Raw genomic sequence first — 26,794 nt, forward strand, 5'->3', positions numbered from 1 at the left:
ATGAGTATGTATGTAATAGCAATAGCAATAGCAGTTAGACTTATATACCGCTTTATAGGGCTTTCAGCCCTCTCTAAGCGGTTTACAGAGTCAGCATATTGCCCCCAACAACAATCCGGGTCCTCATTTTACCCACCTCGGAAGGATGGAAGGCTGAGTCAACCCTGAGCCGGTGAGATTTGAACAGCCGAACTGCAGAACTGCAGTCAGCTGAAGTAGCCTGCAGTGCTGCATTTAACCACTGCGCATACTCCTCCTTTGATGATCATTCATAGCCATCCATCCATTTATTCATAAAGATACATAATCATTCAGAAGCATGCCAGTTATTTATTAGATGTTCCTTTACTTCTCATTACCTCTCCTTGCATTGGGATTATTTGGGAAAGCATATAAAAACTTTCTCCACAATTCCTAATCAGTAAACATGGTTAACATTGTTGTTTCTCCTTTGATGAGAACTCACTTCATGAGTCAAACGTGTACATTTAAAAAAAATGGAGTTGTGGCAACCGGGGAATAAACAACTTGGAGCATTCTAGATATTGTAGCAATAGTTCCCATGATTTCTGACCATCAGATGGGATTTATACATCTGAGACCAAATTTCCCCTTTCTAAGATCAAGCAACACAATTTACAATGGCAGAGGACTGTAATTGTTCTCTTGCAGTAGAGGAAAAAGGCACGTTGCAGTGACATGGTAGGGTATGTGAGCTGAGAAACACGTACAACTAAAAATAAGCCATTAGTCATTCATTTTGGGATTTAGTTGTCTGAAACCCCTCCCCCATCTCTTTGGTGGCACCATGGAAAAACAGTATGTTAGTCATTTGAGGCTTATTATAATTAGAGGGCATTTCTTCTTGCATCCTGTAGATTACTACTGTGGTTTTACTTCTGCTTCAGATGGCCTGATGCTAAATTTCTTAACTATTTAAGGATCAGATGCATAAGCTAATGCTGCATAAGAGAAGAGATGTGGTGTTGTATGTCCAATAAAAGGCCCTTATAGGAAAAACCAGACCTTCTGAAGTATGCTTCAATTTATAGGGAGCCAATGCAGTTTTAATCTGTAATTATCCTTTTACTAGTCAATTTTTATTATCAAACTTCTCGTTTTTAAAAAAAGCTTTTGAAAATATATTTTAAAATAATATTTGTAGAAGAATAGTGATAAAATTAATTTCAGGTAACTTTGCCTTTTCTGTTCCATATTATAACAAGTCACAATTGAGATAGAGATTAACAGCTTTTTTTTTTTTTAACAAGAGAAAATCGTGAGCAGTTAGTACTTTATAAACTATAGGCTTCTCCCAGGGCCATTTTTTTGTAATATTTGGAGACATTCTATCATCAAAATTTGGCAAAAAATGTTAAACACTGGGTGCATATTGACTTTTATCAGGATAATAAAATAAAAAGTAGTAGCTACTTCTAAAAAAAGCCCTAAACCAAATAAAAGGTGAGCTTTTATTTTGCATATAATATCCATCAAACTAAAAAGTGTTCATTTTTGGCTTAGGAAAAAGTTGCAAAAATATGTACAATAGGGGTGTCAAACCCAAGGCCCGCAGACAAGATGCAGCCCACAGGGTGCTTAGATCTGACCTGTGGGGCACCAAAAACGGAGGGCTATGAGTGGCATGCCTAGGCTCCATTTTCAGCTGGAACAATCTTCTGCACCCTCTGCTAGAGAAAATGGAAGCTCAGGGAGGCCATACGTGGGCTGCAGCTGGCCATCACAGCCAAAAACAGAGCCCAGGAGGCTGCTCCCCCCAAGGCTCCATTTTTGCTGGTAGAGGGCTGCAGGAGGCTGTCATGGCTGAAATTGGGGCCTAGATGAGTGAGGTTGAGCTGGTAATACCAATGGCTACACATCCCCTGACCACACAGCCCCAGCCCCCAAGGTCAAACACAACCCTGATATGTCCCTAAATGAAATAAAGTTTGACACCCCTGATACGCAATAAACTTAGAGAGCTATAATAGCTCAGTGATTCAAGTATTTTCAAATATTATGAAAAACAGTACATTTTAATATTAAATGGTATACTAGTCTGGTTGTTCCTAATCTTTAAGGAACTTAACTAGACATAAATTATAGAGAATGAAGAATGAAAGATATACAAGCAGATGTGGGCTTTGGAAATTTAAGGTCTAAGGAAGATTTGTTGCAGAATGTTTCTGGTCTGGGTTAACATTTAATAATAATGCTGTTGTTTCAACAATTATGGAATTATGGAAGCTTGCCACTGAGTATGATTGAATGTCACATTCTCTTCCTGATGCTTCAAACTCCTATAAGCAGGGAAACTAGAAGTTATGGAATAATTATCATCTGATTAGAACAGATAATGAAAGAGCAATGTCTTCAGGATTGGAAGGAACAGAAAGCAGTACTACAGACATTTTCTATATTAGGAGTGATATATTTAATAAAAGTAAAAGTAAAGGTTGCCCTCACACATGCTCGTCATTCCCAACTCTAGGGGGTGGTGCTCATCTCCTTTTAAAAGCCAAAGAGCCAGCACTGTCCGAAGACGTCTCTGTGGTCATGTAGCCGGCATGACTAAATGCCAAAGGTACACAGAATGCTGTTATTTTCCCACCAAAGGTGGTCCCTATTTTTCTACTTGAATTTTTACATGCTTTCAAACTGCTAGGTTTGCAGAAGCTGGGACAAGTAATGGGAGCTCATTCTGTTATGTGGTGCTAGGCATTCGAACCGCCGAACTGCTGACCTTCTGATTGACAAGCTCAGTATCTTAGCCACTAAGCCGCCGCATCGTTATATATTTAATACTATACTTCAAAATATAGGATAACATTTGCGTTTCATACCTTTAAATGGTCACGTTCACACCTGTCGCCCCCTTTCGTGCTAAGTGCTTGGAAACTGTAGTTCAGGGTGTTACCAGTTGTAGTTTGGATGGTCCAGTTGCAATATAAACCTGGAGGATAGTTGTTAGGGTATTCCAAACTCTCCAAAATGCCTTGGGAATGGTTGACAATTACTATTCCCTGGCAAACTTGGAAGAAAAAAAAATTAAAAATATATGTTTTCTATATTATTTCTATTTTAAGAATGCAAAGAATCTGTTGGTATCAGTAAGTTCAATCAGTAGTTAGGTGTTTGATATGATGAACTTACAAAAAGGGATACATATTTTAATTTTGAAATAAAGTACAGAATTCTAAAGCCCGAAATAAACCTTAAGAAGGCAAATAACCTTTAATGTAAGAATGACTTTCAAAAAAGGATCAGGAACATTTTTTGGTAAGAATGCCACCCATTGATCTTCTCCAACAAATTATTTTTCATCTTCCATGCTCTCAGTAAATGTTATATTGGAAAGACAAAGTCGTGAATGTAATATCTAGACTACTTGAAATGATGTTATAGCTTTAGGCTGTTTGCAGGGTTTTCTGATAAATAGCAAGGGACTATGTGATTTGAATAAATATCCTGAAATAATAGGTAGTTGAAAATAAAAGAACAGCCGTACATAAGGTGATATCACCAGGATAATTCTGGATAATTTAGACATTGTTTTTTTTTCAGGTACAGCAGAATTAGTAAATCATTGTATCTCCTGTTTTAACCATTTTAATGTGATAGAGGGAGAGTCTGAAGTAGTAGTTAAAGGCACTATTAAATTCTAGTCCCTGCCTTAGGCATATAACCTATTTGAGGGCCTTTGGGCCACTGATTCTTTAAATCTGGGTAAAAAGCAGTTGCAAACTACTTCTGCCAAATTGTCAGGAATCAAGGCTAATTTGAACACACATGTACATGCGTGCACACCCACACACAAACAAACATACATTTTTACAAAGATAGTGCAATTTTTTTAAAAAAAACTACATTGTCCTCAATTTTAGGACAATAATTAGAGCAGTTAGGTCTCCTTTTCAATTCAAGATTACAATTTCCTGTTATCCTAAATGTAACATCCACACTTTTAAAAAGGTACTATATGTTCATTCAAAGATTCTGCAAATGTATTTGAGCTGGTAGGACTTAATTAAAATATTTCAACTTACCTTGTTTAAAATGAGCAAGGAAACCTCTTCCATTTAAAGAGGGGCCTGTCCTTAGATTTATATACATATTATTGCCAGTAGAACGAATTGTGGGCAGGATCTTATTACCCCAAAACTTGCCTAACATGTTACTGTTGTTACTGTTGCCATCATACACCTGTGGTTATTGGGATATATAATTTTTTTTAAAAAAAATATTAATATATAGCAAACAAACAATATTTTTGGGAGGATTAAAGTCTGCTTCTGGTAATTTTATAGATATGTTCACGTAGCTTTCTTGGAAATATGACCTAGGCTGTTATCAGCAAGCAATTAGTGTTCTTAAATGTTGCCTAATCATGAATGGGCTAGATGAGCCGGTCAAGATCGAAGTAATTGAACTCCTAGCGGTGTGAGCAGAGTTAGCCTGCAATACTGCATTTTAACCACTGTGCCAGAATAGCTCTACATGATACATAATATATGCCATGTATCACTTCCTTGTTCCAAGGAAAATCTTGACCCCCATTCTAGAAAAAAAGGTTAAAGGACAGTTTTGATAAGAGAGCAGATTCTCCCCATGCCAAAAGAAGAGACAGCATTTTTCTACTCTGCAGGAAACCTTACATTATTGGCAGTCCATCACTGATAGCAATCAGAGTTCAAGCTGAGAAGGTTGTAGACATTTTTATAATCCCCTCTTCCCAAGAGTTTAGCAATTCATAAATCTAACATCGTGGAAATAATTGAAAGGAATTTAATTTTTATGTCTTTTTTTTCTAGCAAGATTGAAATGATGTTGAACTGATATAGAGGTAGTCCCAGACTAATGACCATAGCTGAGCTCAGAATTTTGATCGTAAGTTGTAAAGTGGTCACCCATACAACTGTGCCTGATTTTATGACCTTCATTAAGAAAACACATTGTTTGCTACTGGATGGCTTTTACTGAAAACTGGAAATTATGCAAAAACATCATACATTATGTTCACACGACTGCAGGACACTGAAAATGGCAATATATAGTATGTGACCGAGTTACAGAGTGCCCAAAATAGATATTGATTTCTTCTGTACTTCTCCATGGCAGATGTGGGTAGTACTCTTTTTCTTATAGAAATATAGATCTGAGATTACTTCCGCAGTGGAAAACTTATATTTCACTAATAATTGGTCTTTCAGCTATTATTGTTGGCCATTATCATCCTTACTCAGAGAAAATTAGACTTACAGCAAGATAATCAGAGTTACAGGATTGATGCGACTCTAGATGGAATTGATCAAAATAGATTTCAAACACATTTCCATGACTTGACTTCAGCAGCCAATAACATTCCACATCTTGGTAATAGGGCATAGGGTAATTGGGAGACATGAATGTTCCAGAAAAAGTTGTAAGGTTTCCACCACAACCTGAAAATAAGTAGAAAATTCAATTCAATAACAATTGACCAATTCTATATTATTTTCTTTTTGCTAGTACTATGTATAAATAGTGCCTATTTACTTTTAGCATAGTTTGGAATTAGTAGTAATTACTTTTTAGGTTAAACCCATACTTCTTATAACTTTCAGTATGTTGATAATTTCTTGTCATCATCCACTTCTGAAATTAGAGAAATGAAAATTCCAACTAAAAGTTAACATACGTAATTTTTCTTAAATGTCCATATAGACATTTATAGAGAGAAATGTAAGAATGCAAATATGTCTAATCTTCTGCCTGTCAATTGTGTAGCTCTTTTATTTATGAAACCTTTCCATAAAAAAAAATAGGTATAAATTATTATCTGTTCATTTATATACCATCCAACTGATTGGGGTAGACCAAATCCATAAATTATCAAGCATACAATAAGAGAGTCCAGATACCCATAGCCTATTTCATTAAAATGCTTTGTCTCACTGAGAATAATCATTTAGTCTCTAAAGAACCTCAAGTCAAGGCCAGGCTGCTTTGATGGGTATCCTGCTTGATAAACTGGGGTTTCTGTACATAAGCCACTCTCACTGAGCCAAGAAACCATTAGTGAGTTCTGGATCCCGTTGCAACCAGTACAGTACAACGGGGCCGGGTGTCCACCACATGAACCTGCACAGCACGCGCATGCACACGTGCAGCGCCTGCATGCGTACTTACTGCCCGCAACACCCTTTTGAAGATGTGTGTACAGCAACTGATCAATGACATTATGCAAAGAGAGAAATTTAAAAATGCAAACCAGGAATGAAATATTTTCTTCTGCCGTAATTTTTGTCACAATTTTAAACCTGTATAGGGTCATACACTGCTGAATCTCTCTTAGAATAGCATTCTATCATTTTGAGTCTACTTATGAAAATGTCCGGGGGTTTTCCACATCAGGTTCTTCCATATGAGGAAGATTATGGCTTCTCCCATAGATCTGAATTGGCCAGTTTAAGAGTTAAAGGGGGAGATGGGGATAATGATTAAAAAAAGAAAGAAATCAAGGAAAATGGCCAAGAAAAATGAAAGAAATCAATTATCTTATCTTCTTTTTGTACTTGCTAAAGAATAACCTGATACATTTTATATTTTGATTTTACCTGTTGATGTTCCATCCCAATAAGCTGAGAAGCCAGTACTTGTTGAATATATATCACTCACAAACTTTATCCATAGATTATTACTATGGGAAATAGTAACAGGAGGCAACGAGGAGCCACAATACTTCCCAAGCAAAGGAGATGTTTCAAAGGCTCCATTTCTTTATTCAAAAATCAATATACAAAAAAGGAAAAATAATTAAACCTGAATCTCCAATAAGATTATACTTACAAAGTGCCAACTAAATACTTAGCAATAAGAAAATTCTTTTTAAACACTTTTACATTTAAAGACAATTAAATAAAAGCAGAAAAATATTAAAGCAATTTGTACTGTAGTACTAGAAACATTCCACTAAAAATAAAGGATTAATTTCTCACTAAATATAGCTAATTTAATAGAATAAAAGTCTTCTTTGACCTCTAATTTTATGAAATACCATTTCTATAAACTCCAGCCAACTATTTGGAATAGAATACTTTATTTGGCCAAGTGTGATTTTACACACAAGGGCACCAAATTAGAAACATTAAGGCACTAGATTAAAGAAGGAATCTGAACATATTCAAAGGAATATTCATTCTATTACATAGATGCAGTTCTATACACTGATTGAGTAAAACAAAACAAAAAGTTGCTTACACAACCATTTTAAAAATGTTTAAAAGTAAAAGGAAGGAATATCAAGTTGGTTTATTTGACCAAGATTTTAAAAAGATGTATTATTCTGCCAAGCTTCTGTGGAATTTCTGCTGACATCAGGCCTGAAAAGATGATGTTTTATGAATTTGTTTATACTGTAAATATGAAATGAAATATGGGATGAAGAAATAAAGGGATGGAAGGGATAGAGAGCCACTAACGTCTTTATAGTTATGAGGAAAGTTAGAATTTACTTTTTATACATTTCTTTTCCCTTTATTACATCTTTACTTTTCTCTTTCTTTTCTTTCTCTTTTTTCTTGCACTTTTCTTCTTTCTTTCTATTCACATTTTATTTAAGTTTAGTTTATATTATATTTTATTATTATAATCAAATATTTTAATATTCTGATAATATAATTCTTAATTTTTATATGGGAAAAACATGCTTAACTGATTTATGAAATTTTCTGTTATTAGGATGATTTTAAGTGATTTGGTATTGCCTCCTTACAGTGGCCTCTAAGGAGGCAATACCAAATCACTTCTGAAATTTTGCCCTCCCCAAAAAAGGCAACACTCACTCACTCACTCACTCATGCCCTCAATCATTCTCACAGAAATCTGAGTTTTTGCTGAAATCTGTGTCAGCAAAAATAGTTGATCTATCAATGCAGAAAGAAGAGGAATAGAAATTATTGTCTGATTGTTAGGGATGGGAATAAGAAGTCTGTTGTACAATAGAATTTATTATCTATTTATCTCTTAGCAAGGGCAGTTACACAATGTAGCTTGAAATGTGATAGTACTATACAGACAATTGAGGAAAGGAAGACTGCTATACAAACACTAATACACTGGATTTTTAAAAGACTAAATACAGTAGGGAATATCTTTGTGCATAAAAACAATTACTGTATTTTTTGGACTATAAGACGCTCCAGAGTATAAGACGAACCTAGCTTTTGGAGAGGAAAACAAGGAAAAAAAATCTGCCTCTGCCTCCCAGCAATTTGACTCCTTGCAGCAAACAACAAAGAACATGGTCAGCTTCAGCACAGTCTGATTTAGCATGAGCAGGTAATTGGCGTTTGGATTGGCCTCCCGGAATACCGCGTATCAGCTGTTCCAGGCTGCAGGGACTTCCATCGCCCATCGCCACCGCCCATCACTGCTGCCATCTATCGACACCTCCATATGTTCCATTTTTGGACTCTGCAAGGTCCATTTTTGGCCAGTTCCAGGAGGCGGGGATTGCCGCCGCCACCTATCCCCACCTGGAACAGGTGGAAAATAGGGCACACAGAGGCCAAAAACAGGACACGTGGAGGCCAAAAATGGAGCATGCAGAGGCAGCGATAGGTGGAGGCAGTGATGGGCAGCAATGGGCAGTGGCGATCCCCACAGCCTGGAACAGCTGATAGGCGATATTCCAGGAGGCCAATCCAACTGCCAATCAGCTGTTTGTGCTAAATCAGGCTGTGCTGAAGCTGACCAGGTTGTTTGCTGCAAGGAGGCAAATTCCTTGGAGGCAGAGGTTGGTGGGTTCAGCAACCTTTGCTCTGTAAGATGCACAAACATTTCCACCCATTTTTTTTTGGGGGGGTTGCATCTTATATACCAAAACATATGGTAAATGCAAATTCTACATCTTCCATGGGTTGGCTTTTTTTTAAGAAATCAGTTAGGCTTCACAAATTTGTGGTATTTTGATCTTATGTATTCCTTTGAGGTAGAATGCTCCTAATCCCTTCCTTATTTAAATTCTTTTATATGCCTGTTCTAGAGAACCAGAAGATAGTTCCAGGTTGCAATGGATACAGAGTAAAAACAAATGAGAGCATAAAGCAGTTTCAAATACTATTACAGTACTGTACAGTGTTTTTTAAAAAAATAAGACTGGACAGCCACCTATCTAAAATGGTATCAGGTCTTCTATTTGAGCAGAAAGTAGTAGTAGAAGACCTTCGAGGTACTTTCTATTCTCTATTTTGATTGATTGATTTGATGCCTTACAATTCCAGGAAGTGATGTGATTAACTGTTCAGAGGTATAAATATGGTCAAATGGAAATCAACTTGCCTAATTTCAAGATAATCATGCAGACACATGGCGTCATCCTCCAAAGAGAAATTGGTGAAATGCAAAGCAATTTGTTTGTTGTTTGCCACATGGATCTTGTATATGCATACCATTTTGTTTGGATAGTTATTTGGATAGTTTGGTGATGTTAGCACACCAGAGGCGTTCATATATTCATGTGAACATACTAGAAAAGAAATAGAAAAGAAAGTACATTGATAAAATAATGATAGTAATCACAAATATCACAAAGTATTAACATATGAAAATCAAAGAAAGATTGCATAAACTGGCTCTAGAGGCCCAGTAGTATTCTGCATACTTGTTCTGACTCAGCTCCCCAAACATGACAAACCCTATGATGTGAACTCAAAAGATTCCTTTATTAGGAATGCTGGCAGCCCCGGCAAAAAGTTTCTCTTGCAGGCTAGCAAGTCTGGCCAGCCAGAAGATGAATAGTTGTCTGCCTCACCTATTCATCTCCCCGCCCCCGCTGGAGCTCGGGAGGGCCATGTGCAGTTCTGCTGAACTCTGTTTTCACTGGCAGAGAATTGCAGGAGGCCGTCCTAGATGAAAACGGAACTCAGGTATCAGTTTTCGCTGGTAGAGCACTTGGGCCACCATAGGCACCTCTGACACAAATGACGTTGAGATGGCCATGCCCATCCCGGCCCCCTGAGATCAAACACAACCCTCATGTGGCCTTCAATGAAGTTGAGTTTGACACCCCTGAGATAGATAAAAGAGTCTGGATAGTAGATAATAGACATTCCAATACCGGAGGGAAAAAACTGAAGAAAAATGCAAAATATAAAGATGTGGAATGTAGAACGACTGTGGCAAAAGAAAGCACAGATAGTAACATGCTTTCCAATAGTACCAATAGTAATAGATGCCTTTGCTGCCATCCCAAACATTTGGAGTGCCATTTGAACACTATGAACATTGACAAAATCATCATCAATCAATTGCATAAAACAACTTTACCTGTAATAATTTAAATCCTGTGATAATACCTTTAACATAATTAAACATCTGCCTCAGATTCTTGGGAAGTATTTGATAGATGCACAAAATGCCAAAACTAGTCAGTGGTGGGTTCCTACTAGTTTGGACCATTCAGCCGAACTGGTAGTGGTATGGCAGCCTGGGTTGCTGGAACAGGCAGCGACCAAGACCTGCCACGCCCCCAAACCGGTTCCCCAGTTGGCGTCGTCGGCTCCGCCATCTTGTTTTTAGTTCTGCACATGTGTAGAACAATTTCAATTGAAATGTGCATGCATGCGGAGAACGCATCCAGCATACGCATGCGAAGCATGTAAACTAGTGAATTGGCAGCGCTGGCTAGAACCCACCCCTGAAACTAGTCTAAACATTTGGCGGACTATGTGACCAACTGTAATTATAAATATTGAATACCAGAACTTGCTAAAAGGATAGAACTGAAAACCATCTTTGGGAAAGTCCCATCTCTCATTGTCAATAAAAATACAGTGTCTTCTAATATCTGAAATAAGATATATGTTTATGTGAAACATTAGCAATGGACAAAATATATGGTGACTTAGGTTAAAAATCATTTCAGTTTAATAGTGCTATACTATTAATAGAAATGCTGTTTTTCTTTTTAATTTTTTGTGCCCTAGACACAAGGACAGTTTTTCTCCGAATGTTATCACTCTGCTGAACAACTAATTCCCACAACACTGTCAAACTATTTATTAAGACTGCATTACAATTATTCTTCTCATCCTTCCTATTACCTGTTGCTGTTACGTATGCACCAAAGACAAATTCCTTGTGTGTCCATTCACAGTTGGTCAATAAAGAATTCTACTCTACTCTACTCTACTCTACTCTACTCTACTCTACTTTACCCTACCCTACTTTACTCTACTCTACCCTACCCTACCTTACCCTACCCTACCCTAATTAAACAAATCTGAAGGAGGCAAAAATAAACCTGGTTTCTACTTTCAATCAGATTTTTTTAGAATTTATTTTCTACTTTGTTTGAAAGGACATACCAAAACTTGGAAGATGACAAATCTGATAAAAAAAACTTTATCATAATCCAAGTGGAAGACTCTTTTTACTCATATGACTTTCCTGACAATTCAAGGCATTCCTTAGCACATTTTTTTAAAAAAAACAAGTGATCGTATGAGAGTTGCTTATCCCATCAAATTCCAACACCAAATTAAAATCCTCTTGCCAGTGTTTAATTTCTGATTCTGCTATTTTAAAAAACTAATGTATATTGTATAAAAAATAATTTCAGTTAAGTTGCCCAAGTCAAACAGTTCTAATTTTAATGTGTTAAAAATTTAGGATGCTTCCAGATAGATTGTTCTGTTGATAAAAAAAACTTTGCTTCTTCCTACATGAAGAAAAAGAAAGAGGTGATAAAAAATGGAGAGACTTATAAAAAAAAGATACATTTTGGGGTAATATAATGCTTTAGATATTACTTTGAAAAGATAGTTTTTTATTTACCCAAAAAGGAATTAACACCTTATTCTCATTCTTTAAAGCAGCTACAGCTGTCCTCAGAATTGTGTTCAGCTGTGAAGAATAATCACACTTATGAAAAAAAACTCAGTTATTTTAAATAATTTGTAGGGAAAAAGTGCTATATCCACTAGTTAATATGAAGGGCTTTGTATGAAGATACCTTGAAAATGCTATAAATGTTATATTTGGAAATATCCTGTTCTCCTAGTCTCCTATAATCCGTTCATAATAACATATGAATATAGTTATGTGAGCATAGAATTCTACTTTCCCAAAAGGAATCAGCTGACTTCTGATCAAAACATTTGAGACTTCCACAGAAATCAAGAAGAGATTTAAAAATCTACGAAGCAATGGAAAGTGGGCTGGGGCATGCATTTTGCTCAGTATTGCACAATGGCTACAAGAGATTAAATACAAATGACTAAAAATATTAAATATGAACATCCTGCTTGGCTAGCTTTCTTGCTTGGAGTTCTATCCAAAACCATTACAGTAAGTCGTCTGTTCCCCAGACTTCTCAATGAAGGAAGGAAAATATTTTGGTAATGCCACATTCAGCTATTGGATTGAACGCTCCTAATGTGAATTAAGAACAAGTTTTATTTTGCACTTTTTGTTGGGGGTAAAGTACAGTGGTGGGTTTCCATTTTTTTTACTATTGGTTCACTTGCTCTCGCATGTGACACTTCTGCGCATGCATAGAAGCATCTGGGCAGAGCTCCTCCCCCCTGGTCATTACTGATTCACTCAATTTGGGTCAAAGCAGGAGCAACCCATTTCTGCCAAAGTCCCATAGACGTTTTACTATGTTAACAAAATCATAGAAAAACTTCTATTGTGTTAATTTTCAACATATGAATTACATATTGAAAGAAAAGAATGATTGTACAGAATAATATATGCACAAAGTTTTTTCAATATACAAAAATGAAAAGATTTAGCTGGCTTTTGGTCCAAATAATCAGATTAGCTCTACAGTAGAAAGAATAGTGAGACTATTGGATGATAAACTGTAAGAGACAACAGAAGATTAAAACATTATTTGGCTGCCTCTTGCTGATCTATGCTTGCACAACAAAGCTAGGAAAAATGAGGCAGACATATTTCCTTCCATCTGTTTCCAAAAGTGAAACATTCTTTATTCTAAATGCCAAATAAAGATTCTTGCATCATTGATGATTTTTTATAATCTGATCTCCCATACTCAAGGGATATGGATAGCTCCTTGGAGAATTAGCAGTTTGTAAGTTCCTCCAAATTTTCTTGCATCCTCAACATATTATTTTTCTGAAGGCAATGGAAGCATTGACACTTGGAATTGCCATTGTTGACACAAGGCAACAAAATTAACTAATTTAATTTGACCAATTCAGGGAAGAGGACTGCAAACAACAGGGAAGATTTTGTAGAGGCTATGGCATTCATTTTCAAATATTGTACATTCATTGAAGAAACCTTAAATAAAATTTCCTACCCTGAGTTTATGTTCCTTCATTGGACAAAAAAGATCTGCTTTCAGCTGTTTATGATCTAGGTACCATCTAGGTCAGTGATGGCTAACCTTTTTGTCATCACATGCTGAAAGTGTGTGCTCATGTGCAATAGCACATGGGCATGTGCCTATACCCATAATGCAATGTACACTCAACAACCCCCGTGTGTCCTGCCCACCGGCACATGTGTGCATGAAACTCCACACACTCCTGAGCCTAGCAGGCCTCCCTGAAGCTTCATGGGACCAAAAACTGGCCTGGGGGGGGGATACGCACTGTACACACTCTGCATTCCCTCCACCCCATGCATTTGTGTTCAACCCCCCCCCTCCCGCATGTGTGCATGTCTCCTGCCTATGCCCTGCTTCCCACTCATGCACAGCAGAGACCCCAAAATCAGCTGGCTGGTGGGAGGCACGCACGCATACATGGTGGAACTGAGATATAGCAATGGCTTGTATGCCTGCAGAGAGGGCTCAGCGTGCCATAGGTTCACTATCACAGGTATAAGTGGATATTATTCTCAGATTGGGGATCACTGCTCTAAAGTACATAATGCCTTCTTCGCCCTCTATTTTAAGATTATTCATTAGAATCTCTGAAATGTAAACTTATATCCCAAATTGCCTGAAAGATGAAATAAGAAGGAATGAAAATGGATTTCTCTATGATAAGTAGATGCTTAATTAGTTGCAAAAGACAACTAAAAAATACACCATCTTGGAAAGATTTACTCCAAATGACAGTTTTTCAATCCTGGCTGTCAGAATTGTGCTTGCTATTTAAAAAGAGCAAATAAAATACAAGAACTTATTACTTAGCTAATAATAAACTAATGCCAAGTTTGATTTGACTGGACTGTTGCTAGCAAGGATTATTGTAAGGCACACCAGAAATTTAAAAAAACTAAGAATTTATAATTTCATAACTATTAAAGGCTAAGCACTTGGTTTATCAAACTTAGTTAAATTGCTGTAGTATGTGTGTGTAGGATTGGGGTGGCCTGGTAAACCATAGCATAAGATAGCAATTGTGCTATGATTGTAAAAAGTGTTAGTCCAGCATTAAATGATGTTGATATCACAAAATTGATTGATGATTCTGTTCTATGATGTAGAACTGCACCTGGAATACTGAGTCCAGTATGCAGAGGATTTAAAAAGGATATTTTCTGGATCCATAGGTGCTTGCATTACTGGTAATTTTTATAAACAAAGTTGGGTAACCATTTGTCTAGGATGGTCTGAGGATTCCTGATCTAGGTAGGGAATTGGACTAAAAGACTTACAGGATTTCTTAGAATCCTATGTTCCTAATATTTCAGAATATTGGTTTACCAGGGACAAAGAATAAATTGGTTGGATCAACACACATTAGCAACCCTTGATTCTTTTTAGTCCAGCAGAAATATTTAGTAATGATATAAATAGAGATCTACAGAATTGTCATCACTTTGAACAAAATCTTCAAATGTAGCAATTAAGAATAGAGGATCAGTGATCCAGATCAGATTCTGCTCTGCTATAACTAATTTAATGATAGCTAACTGGATTTGTAATAACTGAAGGAGGCAAACCTTTTCACACTAAGGATGGAAATTACATAAATATACTTCAGAGTTACTAAGTACCATGCCAATAACCTTTTAATACATAGAAAGGATAAGAAAAAGAAGCAACAAGATTAAACCAGCATAAGAGTCATTTGTACAGCCTGACTGGCAGTTGGCAGTAGCAGTAAGCCACTGTAATCTATGAGTTCAACTTTATTTTGAATAAAATTCATCTCTAGACAGAAACAGCTGCAGAGACAAGGCAAAAAAGGAAAAAGATGACATTTTCCCAGCATTTCCCCTAGGATACTAACAGAAAAAGCAGGATATGAGCAAATGGGTAGGCAGACAAAAAAAAAAAAAACGACAAAAAGATGAGAATGACTGCTAAACCATTCCAACAAAAAGAACTGTTCTTAATCTGAGTAAGGAACTACTGGCCTTTTAGAAATACTAAAGAATATATTCATCAGCCCCAGAGAGTGAAAAGAGAGGGATGCTGTACTTCAGCAATATTTAGAAAGCCAACAGTTCTCCACTTCTGATTTACCGCATTGCATGCAGTATTCTTCTGTTGCAAAGGCCATAGCATGGACCACACCAATGAAACCAAGTTACGTAGCCTTAAAGCACACAGGTTCAGACTACATATTATTTTAAAGTAAGGATGGAAGCTTTTTCCAAGTTGAAGTACTAAAGAAATATTTATTTTAATAAAAGTTGACATCTGATTTTGTTTGGTATAGAAACTTTAGTAAAAATGGATTTCTAGATGAGTTTTTATTCTGTTCATGTTTTGTTTTAGTTACTCATCTTCTTTGGTATGCTTTCATTTCCTAACTCATTCATAACTGCCAGATTTTTCAATAAATATTATTCCAGAGCTATCAGTTCAGAGGAACCTGTTATTTGCCAAAAGACTCATTGAATCTTGACTATGCTCAGAGAAAGGAAATGTAGAATACACCTCTGAAAGTTATATAAGCAACTATTCATGCTATGGCATTCAGCCATAACTGCTTTGCCCAGAGTGCTATACCAATAACTTTTGTCTAGTATAGTTGAAAATCATTTAGTTAATTGGGTGCAATCAAGTTTGGTTTTGCTCCTGGTACAAATAATCTACAACAGCTACAAATCAAAGCAATTCTTTAAAAAAAAATCTAAATGGTTGAATTGATCTCCAGCACTGCTTTCCTTCTCAAAAAGGAAAGAAATATAAAAATCTGGAGTGAATGGGATAAAACCTGATAAATCCTCAAAAACCTCATACTCATACCAACACATTCTATAAAATGAGAGAAAGGTTGCATAAGAGGTGGTATTCAGCAGGTTCTGACCAGTTCTGGAGAACCGGTAGTGGAAATTTTGAATAGTTCGGAGAACCAGTAAATACCTATGACTGCCCTGTCCCCCTCTATTCTCTGCCTCCTGAGTTCCAGCTGATTGGGCGGAAATGGGGATTTTGCAGTATCGTTCCCTTGGAGTGGGGTGGAAGTGGAGATTTTACAGTATCCTTCCCCTGCCACACCCACCAAGATACGCCCATCAAGCCACGTCTGCAGAACTGGTAGTTAAAAAAAAATTGAACCCAGCACTGGGTTGCGTACATAGTTTCCTGAATTCCACCCCTCCTTTCATCTCTTTAAAATCCTTGTCTTCTGGATCATGTGACCAGAATGGAAAAGGGAAGAGGGTAAGTATGGAGAAGCTGACAACTTTCCAATCATTGCCCAACTCTTTCCCACAAGGATGAAATGATGGGAGATTATTTTCCTCTCAATTGTTTTTTCTTCATAGCTCCCAGATGAATACAGCCCGTTTCCAAACTCCATCTTTTTTTTAAATTTGCTAGTTTCTCCGCAAAGAAATTTTAGTCCCAATCTATCCACTTTTAAAACAAATTATCCTACTGATGGGTAGAACGTTGATGTCATTTACATAACTCTTTTCCAACATTCTATTCAATAGAAAGAACAAAAGAACAGCTAATAATAAACAGACAAAATTGTATCTTCTCAGAAAGAGATTAAACTAAGATCATATATTTTATTTTTATTTATTTATTTATTTTCAAGATATCTAAGACCTCCCAACTCAAACAACGTCACTATGGACAACATGCTGTATTTAAAAGTAATAATAATAATAAAAAAGTGGGGCAGGTGGTAGAAAATAAAGATTCATTTAACAACCATGATTTTATGTAATTTTATGTAGTTACAACAGTTAATTACTGTAAAATTAGATAGCACTCACTTCATGAACATATCACTTAGTGAGACAGGTCCCAATTGTGATTGTAGGTTGAGGACTACTTGTCCCCTGCATTTCATCTGGAAAGATTCTCAATGGAGAATATACGTCAATAAAAACAGAGAAGCCTGCAATCAGGCTAACAATCTAAAAAGATATGGCACCAAGGAGAGACAGAAAAAGAAGGCACCGAGGAATCATTTGTAATTCCTAGAGGGTACAGATCTCAGGTTCTCTTTCTACTTAGTCTGGGATTCATGGAATTCATTTTTGTGAAATATTGAATAGATTTCAGTCTTTCACTAAGTTGTAATATAATTTAGTTGGTTTGGCTTAATACATTATATGGACCCAGTCACTTGATTTGTGAAATATAGTTTATGGCTTAGTGCTATATTGACTTATTTGACAAACTGTGATTAATCAACCAGATGACTGGATAATGAATCAACCAGATTTCTTATTTCCACTCTGGTCTTATCTACCTTCTAGCTAAACTAGAAAAGGAGAAATTTAAATAAGAAATTTTCATGATATGATTCAAGGCAATTAGGCTTTCATGAAACATTTTGTTTCAAACAAACTATGTTTGAAAATATGTTGGTTTTTAAATATGAAATTTCCCAAAAATCAATTTTAAAATGGGAAACTGCTTTGAAAAAAAAAATAGCTTCAGTTATATGCTCAAAATTGTTTTACATAGTTGTAAAGAAAACTTTAAAACCTCCACATGCTATAGCATATGAAAATAAAATTCCCATCATATCAATCAGAAAGAATGTAACAATGGAACTATAAAATCATTTCAGAGATCTTGGTTGATTACAGTAATTTTATCTTTCCTAACCTTCAATTATCCTTATTGCTCTCTAAACTCAGTGGGAGTTACTGGTAACTAGACCTGCAAAGCATTACATAAGAAATGTAATTAATACATATTAATGTATAGTCTTATAAAGTTGCCTCATGTGGGTTGATGAATTAAAAGACCCAGATGGCATGGCCCAAGGTGAAGAATGTGAAATCTACTTCAAATTCTCTCACCAAGCATTTAATCCAGGTACATTTAATTTATATGCTTTATTACATTTTGCTTAATAATTGAGGAACAAATTAAAGAGAAAGGGAGAGTTTGCTGAGCGATCAGAATTTACCTATATCAAAAGGTTTGTATTCAGCCATGAAGCCAAGGTTTGTAGTAGATGAAGCTTTGAATTTTATATAAAGAAAGTTATGTCTTGAATGAACCACAGGTGGTATAGTGTTCCCACAGTATCTTCCCAAAGAAGGAGAGGTTGCATTGCCACCATTTCTAATCTGCAAAAGAAAAAAGTTCAATTCCATGAAAACACCACAGAACTAAACACATATATTACAGGGAGTCATTCCTGTCAAGACTTTGGATAGGGAAGGAAAATTGTCTCCTATTTTAGATTGCTTTTACACAACTTCTCTATTACTTTTTAAAGACATTTTTAAGGCTTTAAAAATTAATATCATTTTTGTTCATCTTTCTATATGAGAATGTTTTCTGATACAGAATAGGGACTGACCGTATATGCATTTTGATAAAATTGGCTTAGTGGAACTATTTGTGCAATCATTTTCTGGAGGGTGGAAGTTCATTCTCCAAGCTTATGGGTTGGTTCTGAATGTTTCGTTATTAGGCTAGGTAACTTCTTCCATCTCTTAAATTCTGCTGAAGATATTATCTAGCCTGGTAATGAAATGTTTAGAAATCAACCCACAAGTTTGAAAGACGAACCTCCACTCTTATCCTACATCCAAGCTACAAATATTCGCAACTATCATAAATAATTTTCTTCTAATAGAAATATTCTAATGTCAATTAATGTCATTGAGCAAGGGTCAACTTTGGTTATTTCAGCATGGACAATGCTAATTATCTCAATCCAGTTCAGTAGTAACCTGTAGTTCTCCCAATGATAATTTTATCTTTAATTTCATCCCTCCATTTTGTGTTTGCCTTCTTTTATCAACTTTGGTCTTGCCAAGCATTAGACATCACATGCCAAAAATAAATGAGATTCTGCAAGTCAATCTAATGGAACCAAGATCAAATGATACCTCCTTTTGCAGTCCTTAATATTTTTAGTAACTGTGCCCAGATACAAAATGTATGGGTAAATATTTTATTTCTCTCACTTGTACCATGTACAACTTTAATTTTTTTCAACTTTGTATCGTAGAAATATCCTTATTTTTCATGAGTCTGCCTATGTTTATCATTGTGTTCCACTCTAAAATGAATCTTACCTTACTTTCTTTAGCTTACCTTACTTTCGTTAACTGTTTTTGAGCCTAATACAACAGATACCATATCTATAGTTCCATTATCAAGTGTTAAGTTCACTAATCATGTGGGTAGCTATTATCATTATCTTCTGAGTATTTAATACTAAACTTGTTCTTTGCTTTTTATTTTCCACTTTCAAAATACTTCTAATAATTCCCCATACTTCAGTGTAACCAAGCATTGTCAATCTGCATATCTCCAAATGAGAATGTTTCAATCTCCTGTCCTCACTTCTGTCAAGTCCCAGTGAAATCAGATTCTGGCAGTTCAAAAAAGTATAAAGATTTATTACAAGCCTTCATTTCTCTAAAAGAATCTGACCAACTAATGGAAATTAGCAAGATATATGATGTCTCACAGGACACAGGAACTCGTGATTTATGACACATTTGACCCCTCCCTAAGGCTCAGCCTCACATCTTCCACATCTTCTCTTCCCCTTAATCCTGATTTCTATTCTGAAGCATTCTGTTTCTTTCAATTCTGCTTCATTTTAAAGATTCACCAGAAGAATAATCTTATATTCTGGCACACTTAGAATGTTATTAGCCTTTATATAGTCCACATTCTGGCATCGTAGGAAAAGGCCTTACTGAATCAATAAAGCAAAAGTTTATTGTTTTATTACTTCATATCTCTGCTTACTCTCTCTATTATCCATCTGAGGTTATCTGTCTGATCCCATGTTCCTCTGCCTTATCTGAAACTTGCTTGTTCTTTTGTTTCTATGTATAGCTGTATTGCTATGTTGTAAAAACAACATAGATGTTTTATTCTACATATTATTTTGAGAAGTGCAAATTCCCAAACCTCTTGCTTTATTATTATGAAGTATTTAAATAATTCTACCTCATCAACTAGGACACCATTGTCTAAAGTTAATAGTTACCAAAAACAATTCTTGTAATTGCTTATTAGATTGTCTATTCAATACAGATTACAATAATATATAAACCTGCATCGCCTTTCAGTCCTAAGTAGGTATTCTCAAAGCATGAATCCCACCAATTTCAGTGCAAACAAATATATTAGAATTATAGGATCAATCTAACCTTGATTAAAAAAACCTTTAAATTTCATTAAAACAAAGTTTATGTTTTCCCTTTCTGTCATGATAAATATTATATTTCATTGGTAACGTTAGAGATTTTGGATTCTTATCATGTATAAATTAAATGTGAGTAATTTTTCAAAGGGACATAGCTGATCATATATATGGCATGTGCAATGTTTGGTTTTCAAAATAATTTCCATTAATAAAAATTACCTCCACATAATCTGAATTGCAAGTAGTGTCATTATAGATATGAAAATTAGTGAACTTAAGAACCACAATATTGTCTTCAGGTACAGAGATGATCCATTCACAGATACGACCCTTTGGCAATGGTCTGTTAAAGTAGGGAGATCTGATGACCCCTTCACCAAACAAGGGTCCCCCACAAGCTGCCAAGAGAAATGGAGAATTAGTTTAGTAATGAATATTGACAAACTATTTGAAGAATGCTGACTGACATGGACACGGAGCCAGATTAATCTATGAAATGCCTGACTGGCTGGTTTTTTTTAAAAAGTCTTTACTTTTTAAACAATATCAAAGTTGGAACAGTTATAGTTATAAGGAGGAATTTGAAACTTAATCAGAACAATTTATCTACGCGTTTTCTGCTGAATTGTTTGAAGGCCACTCTTGCAGCCTTTCCTTATCTCCTACCTATCTCCTACGTAAAAATGAGGAAAGTGGGATTCATGAAAAAAAGTACTGCGCTCAGATCCTTAGAAAAATCTGACTGAAATGTCGCAAGATTACTGTCTTCTAAAATATCTGCTATTCTGAACAGTAAAACAACCTATTATAAGACTAAACTGCTTCAGGACAGCAATGGGTGAGATTGAAAAAAAAATATGTCACCCCTTCTCTAGAATCAGGTTCCCATTTTTGGTTCACTATTTAGAATAGTCTACAGAATTTACAGCACAGTTTGACCATGAAGTTAGCGGACCTCCTAGAAGTTTATAAAAGTTGCTACCTTACCTTAAGTTGGTTGTTGCACTTACCAACTTCATAAGTGGCCCTGAAGTTAGAAGTATTAACTGAAATATCAGATTTGAACTTGATCCAGAGGCTACTTTGTGTGGAAGTGATTGCAGAAGGGAGCATACTTCCATAGAACTTGTTGATTAAGGGAGCCCTCTCAGTGTCACCATCTCGGATCTAATTCACACACACACAAAAAGCCTAATCATCTCAATTATCTCATCAATTTGACATATATTCCAGACAATTGTCTCAATAAAATATTAGGAGAAATAGTAAGGCTAGTAAAGAAATGCTAGAACATGCCAATAACATGAAAATTATTGGAATGCTTAGTTTGCCATTGCTCCATATTTTCCATTCTGGCGTTTCAAAACTTTGTTCTTTCAAAAATGTTTACACCCCTTTTGCATTTCACTTGTTTGGGGAAACTTAGTGGAGATAACAACAAAATTTACAAAGCTTTACTGTATACAATTTCTTGAATATCTGGGAGAAGGCAATATATGCAGCTTGAGAACAGTAAATATGCAGATGCCATTTTAAGCTCACTTTAAAGTCTCCAACTTGTTTTCTACAGGAATACACTATTATATGACATATGAGCTACTTAATTTAAATTCAAAACTTTTAGAATAGTACCATACATTATCAGTTAAAAGAATGGATTGTCACATTCCTGAACATCTGCAGGAATATCTGCAGGGAGATAGGAAGTAAATAAATATAAAATGGTGGCTACAACTATATGATCAAAACACCTGGGATGTTCATAAAATTAATTGCATAATTGTGACCACCATCCTGACTTTTTTTTAATCTACAGCAGACACTTCTATTTGGTTCCCTTATTTCACTGAACTGCAATTTACATGATTTATCACCACTTTCTGGAACAAGTTACATCATTTGCATTCATGACAAAAGCATTATGTTAGCGTTCCAAATATCATCCAGAATTAAATCAGAGTCCACAGCATGGCTTTCCTCAAAGTTCCAATTGAATAACTGGGTGGAAGCTGGTTTTCCACCCGGTTGTACCAACATGTCTCTCTTATTAAATTGGAACTTTGATATATTTGGAACGCTGACACATTGGCAAATAGAACAACTTAACACAGCTGATAAGTACCACATCTAGAAGCATGTACAAATAATATCTAATCAATAATTTGTGCTTTGGGAGGAACACTGATGCGGTTGGATGTGTATTTAATAAAAAGTATGGGTAGTCCTCAACTTATGATTATAATTGAGAATTTATTAAATGTTAAGTGAGACATTTTAAAAGTGAATTTTGCTCCATTTTACCAGTTTTCTTGCCATGTTTGTTAAGTGAATTCCTGTAGTTTGTTAAATTAGTAACATGGCTGTTAAATGAATCTGGCTTCTCCATTGGCTTTGCTTGTCAGAAGGTTGCAAAAGGAGATCACTTGATCCTAGGACACTGCAACCATTATAAACGTGATTCAGTTGTCAAGCAACCAAATATAATTCATGTGATCAACGTGTGAAAAATGGTCATGTCACTTTTTTTAGTGCTGTTGTAACTTTGAATGATCACTAAATGAACTGTTGATAACTATACCTATAATGCACCCACTGCTATTATTACTAAGAAATTATCAGTCTTTTCCAATAGTTATTCTCTGATATGAGTTTACATTAGAGTACAGATAAATATATTATCTGGAGTTTTAGAGTATAATGGCCAGAAATTCCAGGCACTGTTATTGTTTCAAAGGTCAAAATATCTCCTACTCATGCTAAAATAGCCAGCTGCATATTTGATCCTAGATATTTAGCACTTCTGAGCAAGCAAATATTGCACTGAGGACCTATGAGAACTTTATGATTTTTCAAGATGTGTGGCCTTGGTAATTCTTCTCACAGGTATCCTACAGTCACCACATTTTAAAACCCAAGGATCTGGCAAATAGTCTTTCTGGATCCTTGCAAGAAAGGAGCTATTTTCCATTTTCCCCATCCAAGATTCTATGCTGCCAAATAGCAAAAATATTGAGTTGCTAAGTGTTTGTGTAGCTTTCCATACTCATAGTCCTCAACCAATGGATGTGCGGAGGTTCAGAGGGGGTGAAAGGGACCTGCAGAAGAGACACAGATTCAACCAGGCAAACCTATGATCTCTGGAATTAATTCCCAGAATACAAAGGAAATGCCTTGCTAAATTAAACCTATTGTTCTTAATTAAAATGGTTTTTGCTTTGTTTCATCTGGCTTAGGGCATGTTACTATGATTTTTTCTAACAACTAGAGAAGAAAATTATGAATCTAAATAAATAAATGTTCCTGTTTTCATTTTATATCAGATTTTATGTGTGATTTTAGAAATAAATTCTGCTTATGACAGAAGGAAAGAAGAAATATATCTACACATTCTAGATATTTCCTCCATTTATATTAGCTCACATAAATCTTTTGCAACATTTCTCACAAGGCAAGTTTAAATAAAGACATCTAAGGACATTTCCTTCTCATTAGTGCTTCAAGTCAAAAAGCCATATGGAACCAATTTGCTGACTCAAATGCACAGAAGAAAGTACAAAGAAATACAAAGAAGAAAGTACAAAAAAGATCACACAATCTGTGACACACCTTTAGAGCCTCTGAGAGTTGTGAAGTAACAAAATCCCCATACCCCAACTCCATATATAAAAGAAATTAAAAAAATATTACTAGAACTTTGTGTCGTGTATTTGTGTACATTTGTATGGTGCTTTGCCAAATGCAAGAAAAAGCATTGAAATATTCAGGGAGAAAACAAGGAATAACATATGAGCTGAACCAGGAAGTAGGCAAGAGATCTTGGGAGAAACAGATGTTTCAAGTTCTTCAAGTTCTGAAGAATCAGAAAGAGCAGCATTTACCACTGTTTCAAATAATCTGAAATAGAATCTGAACTAAAACTAATCTAATCACAGAAACAGATGCATTGAGATCAGTCAAGGGCCAACTAATCTCCAAATGGGTTTAAGCATTGGGATGCAAATAACCTGAACCAAATCTAGACTTGTGTTAGTTCCAATAAAATTCAAGCACTTTTCTCTAAAGGTCTGACCCCAGGATCTTTTGAGGAACCCAAGGGAAAAATAGTCATGCAGGTAGTCCTTGACTTACAACCACAATGGAGCTCAAAATTTCTGTCGCTAAGCAAGACAGTGTCATGTGAGTTTTGCACCATTTTATGACCTTCCTTGCCACAGATGTTAAGTGAATCACTGCAGTTAAGTTAGTAGCACAGTTGTTAAATGAATCTGGATTCCTCATTGACTTTGCTTGTCATAAGTTGCAAAATATGATCACATGACTGTGCAGCCATCATAGATATATACCAGTCGTCAAGTGTCCAAATTTTGATCACATGACCATGGGAATGTGGCAATGGTGTTAAGTGTGAAAAATGGTCATGTCACTTTTTTCAGTGCCTTGTAGCTTCAAATGGTCACTACTTACAAGGAATGGTTATGTCAAGGACTATCTGTGTTTCCTTTACATAACATCCTATAATAACATATTTACTTATATTTTTTCATTGAACTCCCAACACACAGAATTGTGCAGGAATAGCTATTGCATTTTGTTAAATTCTGCTGTCTTGAATAAAAAAAATATTCATCCATCTTTCAAATAATAAAGTTAGGTCCCTTTAAGCCCTGGGCCTTAAATAACCTCAACCAATATCATATGACAATTTTCTCCAATTAGCTGAAGGAAAACTGTCATGTGTTCTCCATGTGTTTCTTTTTAAAGAATATCTTAAAATAGCTGGATCACATTGTAAATTTCAACTTTTCCCCTCAGGACACCTGCATGCCAAACAACTAGATACAAAGATAGTTTTTCCCCCGGAGGGTTAACTCTGCTGAACATTTAATTCCACAGCACTGTCTTACTCTCATCTTCCCATTTTTCTTACTATCTTTTTATATAGGTTTCTTAGGATTTATCAATTGTTTTTAACTTATGATTAGTGATTATAAGTATGATGTGATAACCTATCACTTCCTGTTTATATGTACCCTGTGAACTTATGCATTGGAAACAAATTCCTTATGTGTCCAGTCACATTTGGTCAATAAAAAATTCAATTCAATTCCACTCCACTCCTGTCCTATTATTCTATTCTATTCTATTCCATTCCATTCCATTCCACTCCACTCCATTCTACTTTAAACAAAACTAGATCTCATGATAATGAAATTTAGATTAACATTTTGATTTATGAAACTTTTCCACATAGACTGTAACTCAGGCGAGAGTATTTTCTCTTAACAATATTTGAAAGAAATTAAGAAACTGCTTTTTTATAGTTGTTCTCATATTCTATAGCTCTTTGGGAAGAAAAGCCTTTGTTTTGTAAAATGACTTAGAATATAAATGCACTGTTATTTGTTTAGACTGGTTATTTTATAAACTGGATTAATTTGGACTTTAGCTTGGTTTTCAAACAATTCTAAGTTTATAATCTTACTGTTTTCCATTCAAAGCACTCCTTGGAGGAAAAATAAGGTGTAGATTTAATTAATAAGTGTAATGTGCAAATCAACAGTGATCAGGAACAGTAAAAAGTATTACATAAAAAGATGAGTATCATCATAGCTGGAAAATAAAGAGTGAGTGGAACAGATAATCTTTGTTGCTCATGAACTTTTGTTTTATTCTGGTTAATTTCACCTATCTCTTGTCCTTTGTAGATGTTGGACCCTAATGAAATTGATAATCTCTTGTATGTATGTATACATACATACATACTTACATATATATAATTTAATTTAATCTAATTTAACAATTTTCCACTGAATCACAACCATAGTTTACAAGTTTATAGTAGCTCCTCAGAATGAACAACAACATTTCTGTTTTTTTGGAGCGTTTGGATTGTTCAAATAATTTAAAAGATGACAGAGATGATTTTAAGACATCAATTTCACTCCTTAAAATCCTTCAAGCAGCCTAAATTGAGCAGTTTCCAAATCCTGTAATATACTGGCCAAAAATATCAACCCAATACTTTCTGGTAATACTATGACATCATCAGCTACACCGCCTAGCCACACCTCTTAGGCTAAAACGGATTGTTTTTCTGCTTTAAACTTTTCCCCTGATATCATTTTCTCTGGAAGCTGATTGATATCAAGAACACAATGAAATAGAAATACGTAATCCCTTTTTGACACTTGGGCCAGGCTAACTGGCCCAAGACCCCCTTTCTTTCATTTCTGAAAAAAAAATAGAAAAGAGAATGCCAGATTTAGATTAATCTAATTTGTTCTTTACCA

At 35.4% G+C, this 26,794-nt stretch overlaps 1 protein-coding gene across 1 annotated transcript in view; it reads right to left on the reverse strand.

The window, feature by feature from the left end:
* Positions 1-26,794, reverse strand: part of CUBN (cubilin) — a 187,038-nt gene that overhangs the window by 119,369 nt on the left and 40,875 nt on the right. Inside the window, 8 exon segments of the mRNA XM_032235067.1 lie at positions 2,844-3,031; positions 4,047-4,203; positions 5,260-5,441; positions 6,597-6,757; positions 9,322-9,508; positions 18,294-18,456; positions 20,724-20,902; positions 21,515-21,671. Coding sequence (XP_032090958.1) covers positions 2,844-3,031; positions 4,047-4,203; positions 5,260-5,441; positions 6,597-6,757; positions 9,322-9,508; positions 18,294-18,456; positions 20,724-20,902; positions 21,515-21,671 — 1,374 coding nt within the window.

Source organism: Thamnophis elegans, chromosome Z (genome assembly GCF_009769535.1).
Source record: "Thamnophis elegans isolate rThaEle1 chromosome Z, rThaEle1.pri, whole genome shotgun sequence".
Classification (NCBI taxonomy): domain Eukaryota; kingdom Metazoa; phylum Chordata; class Lepidosauria; order Squamata; family Colubridae; genus Thamnophis; species Thamnophis elegans.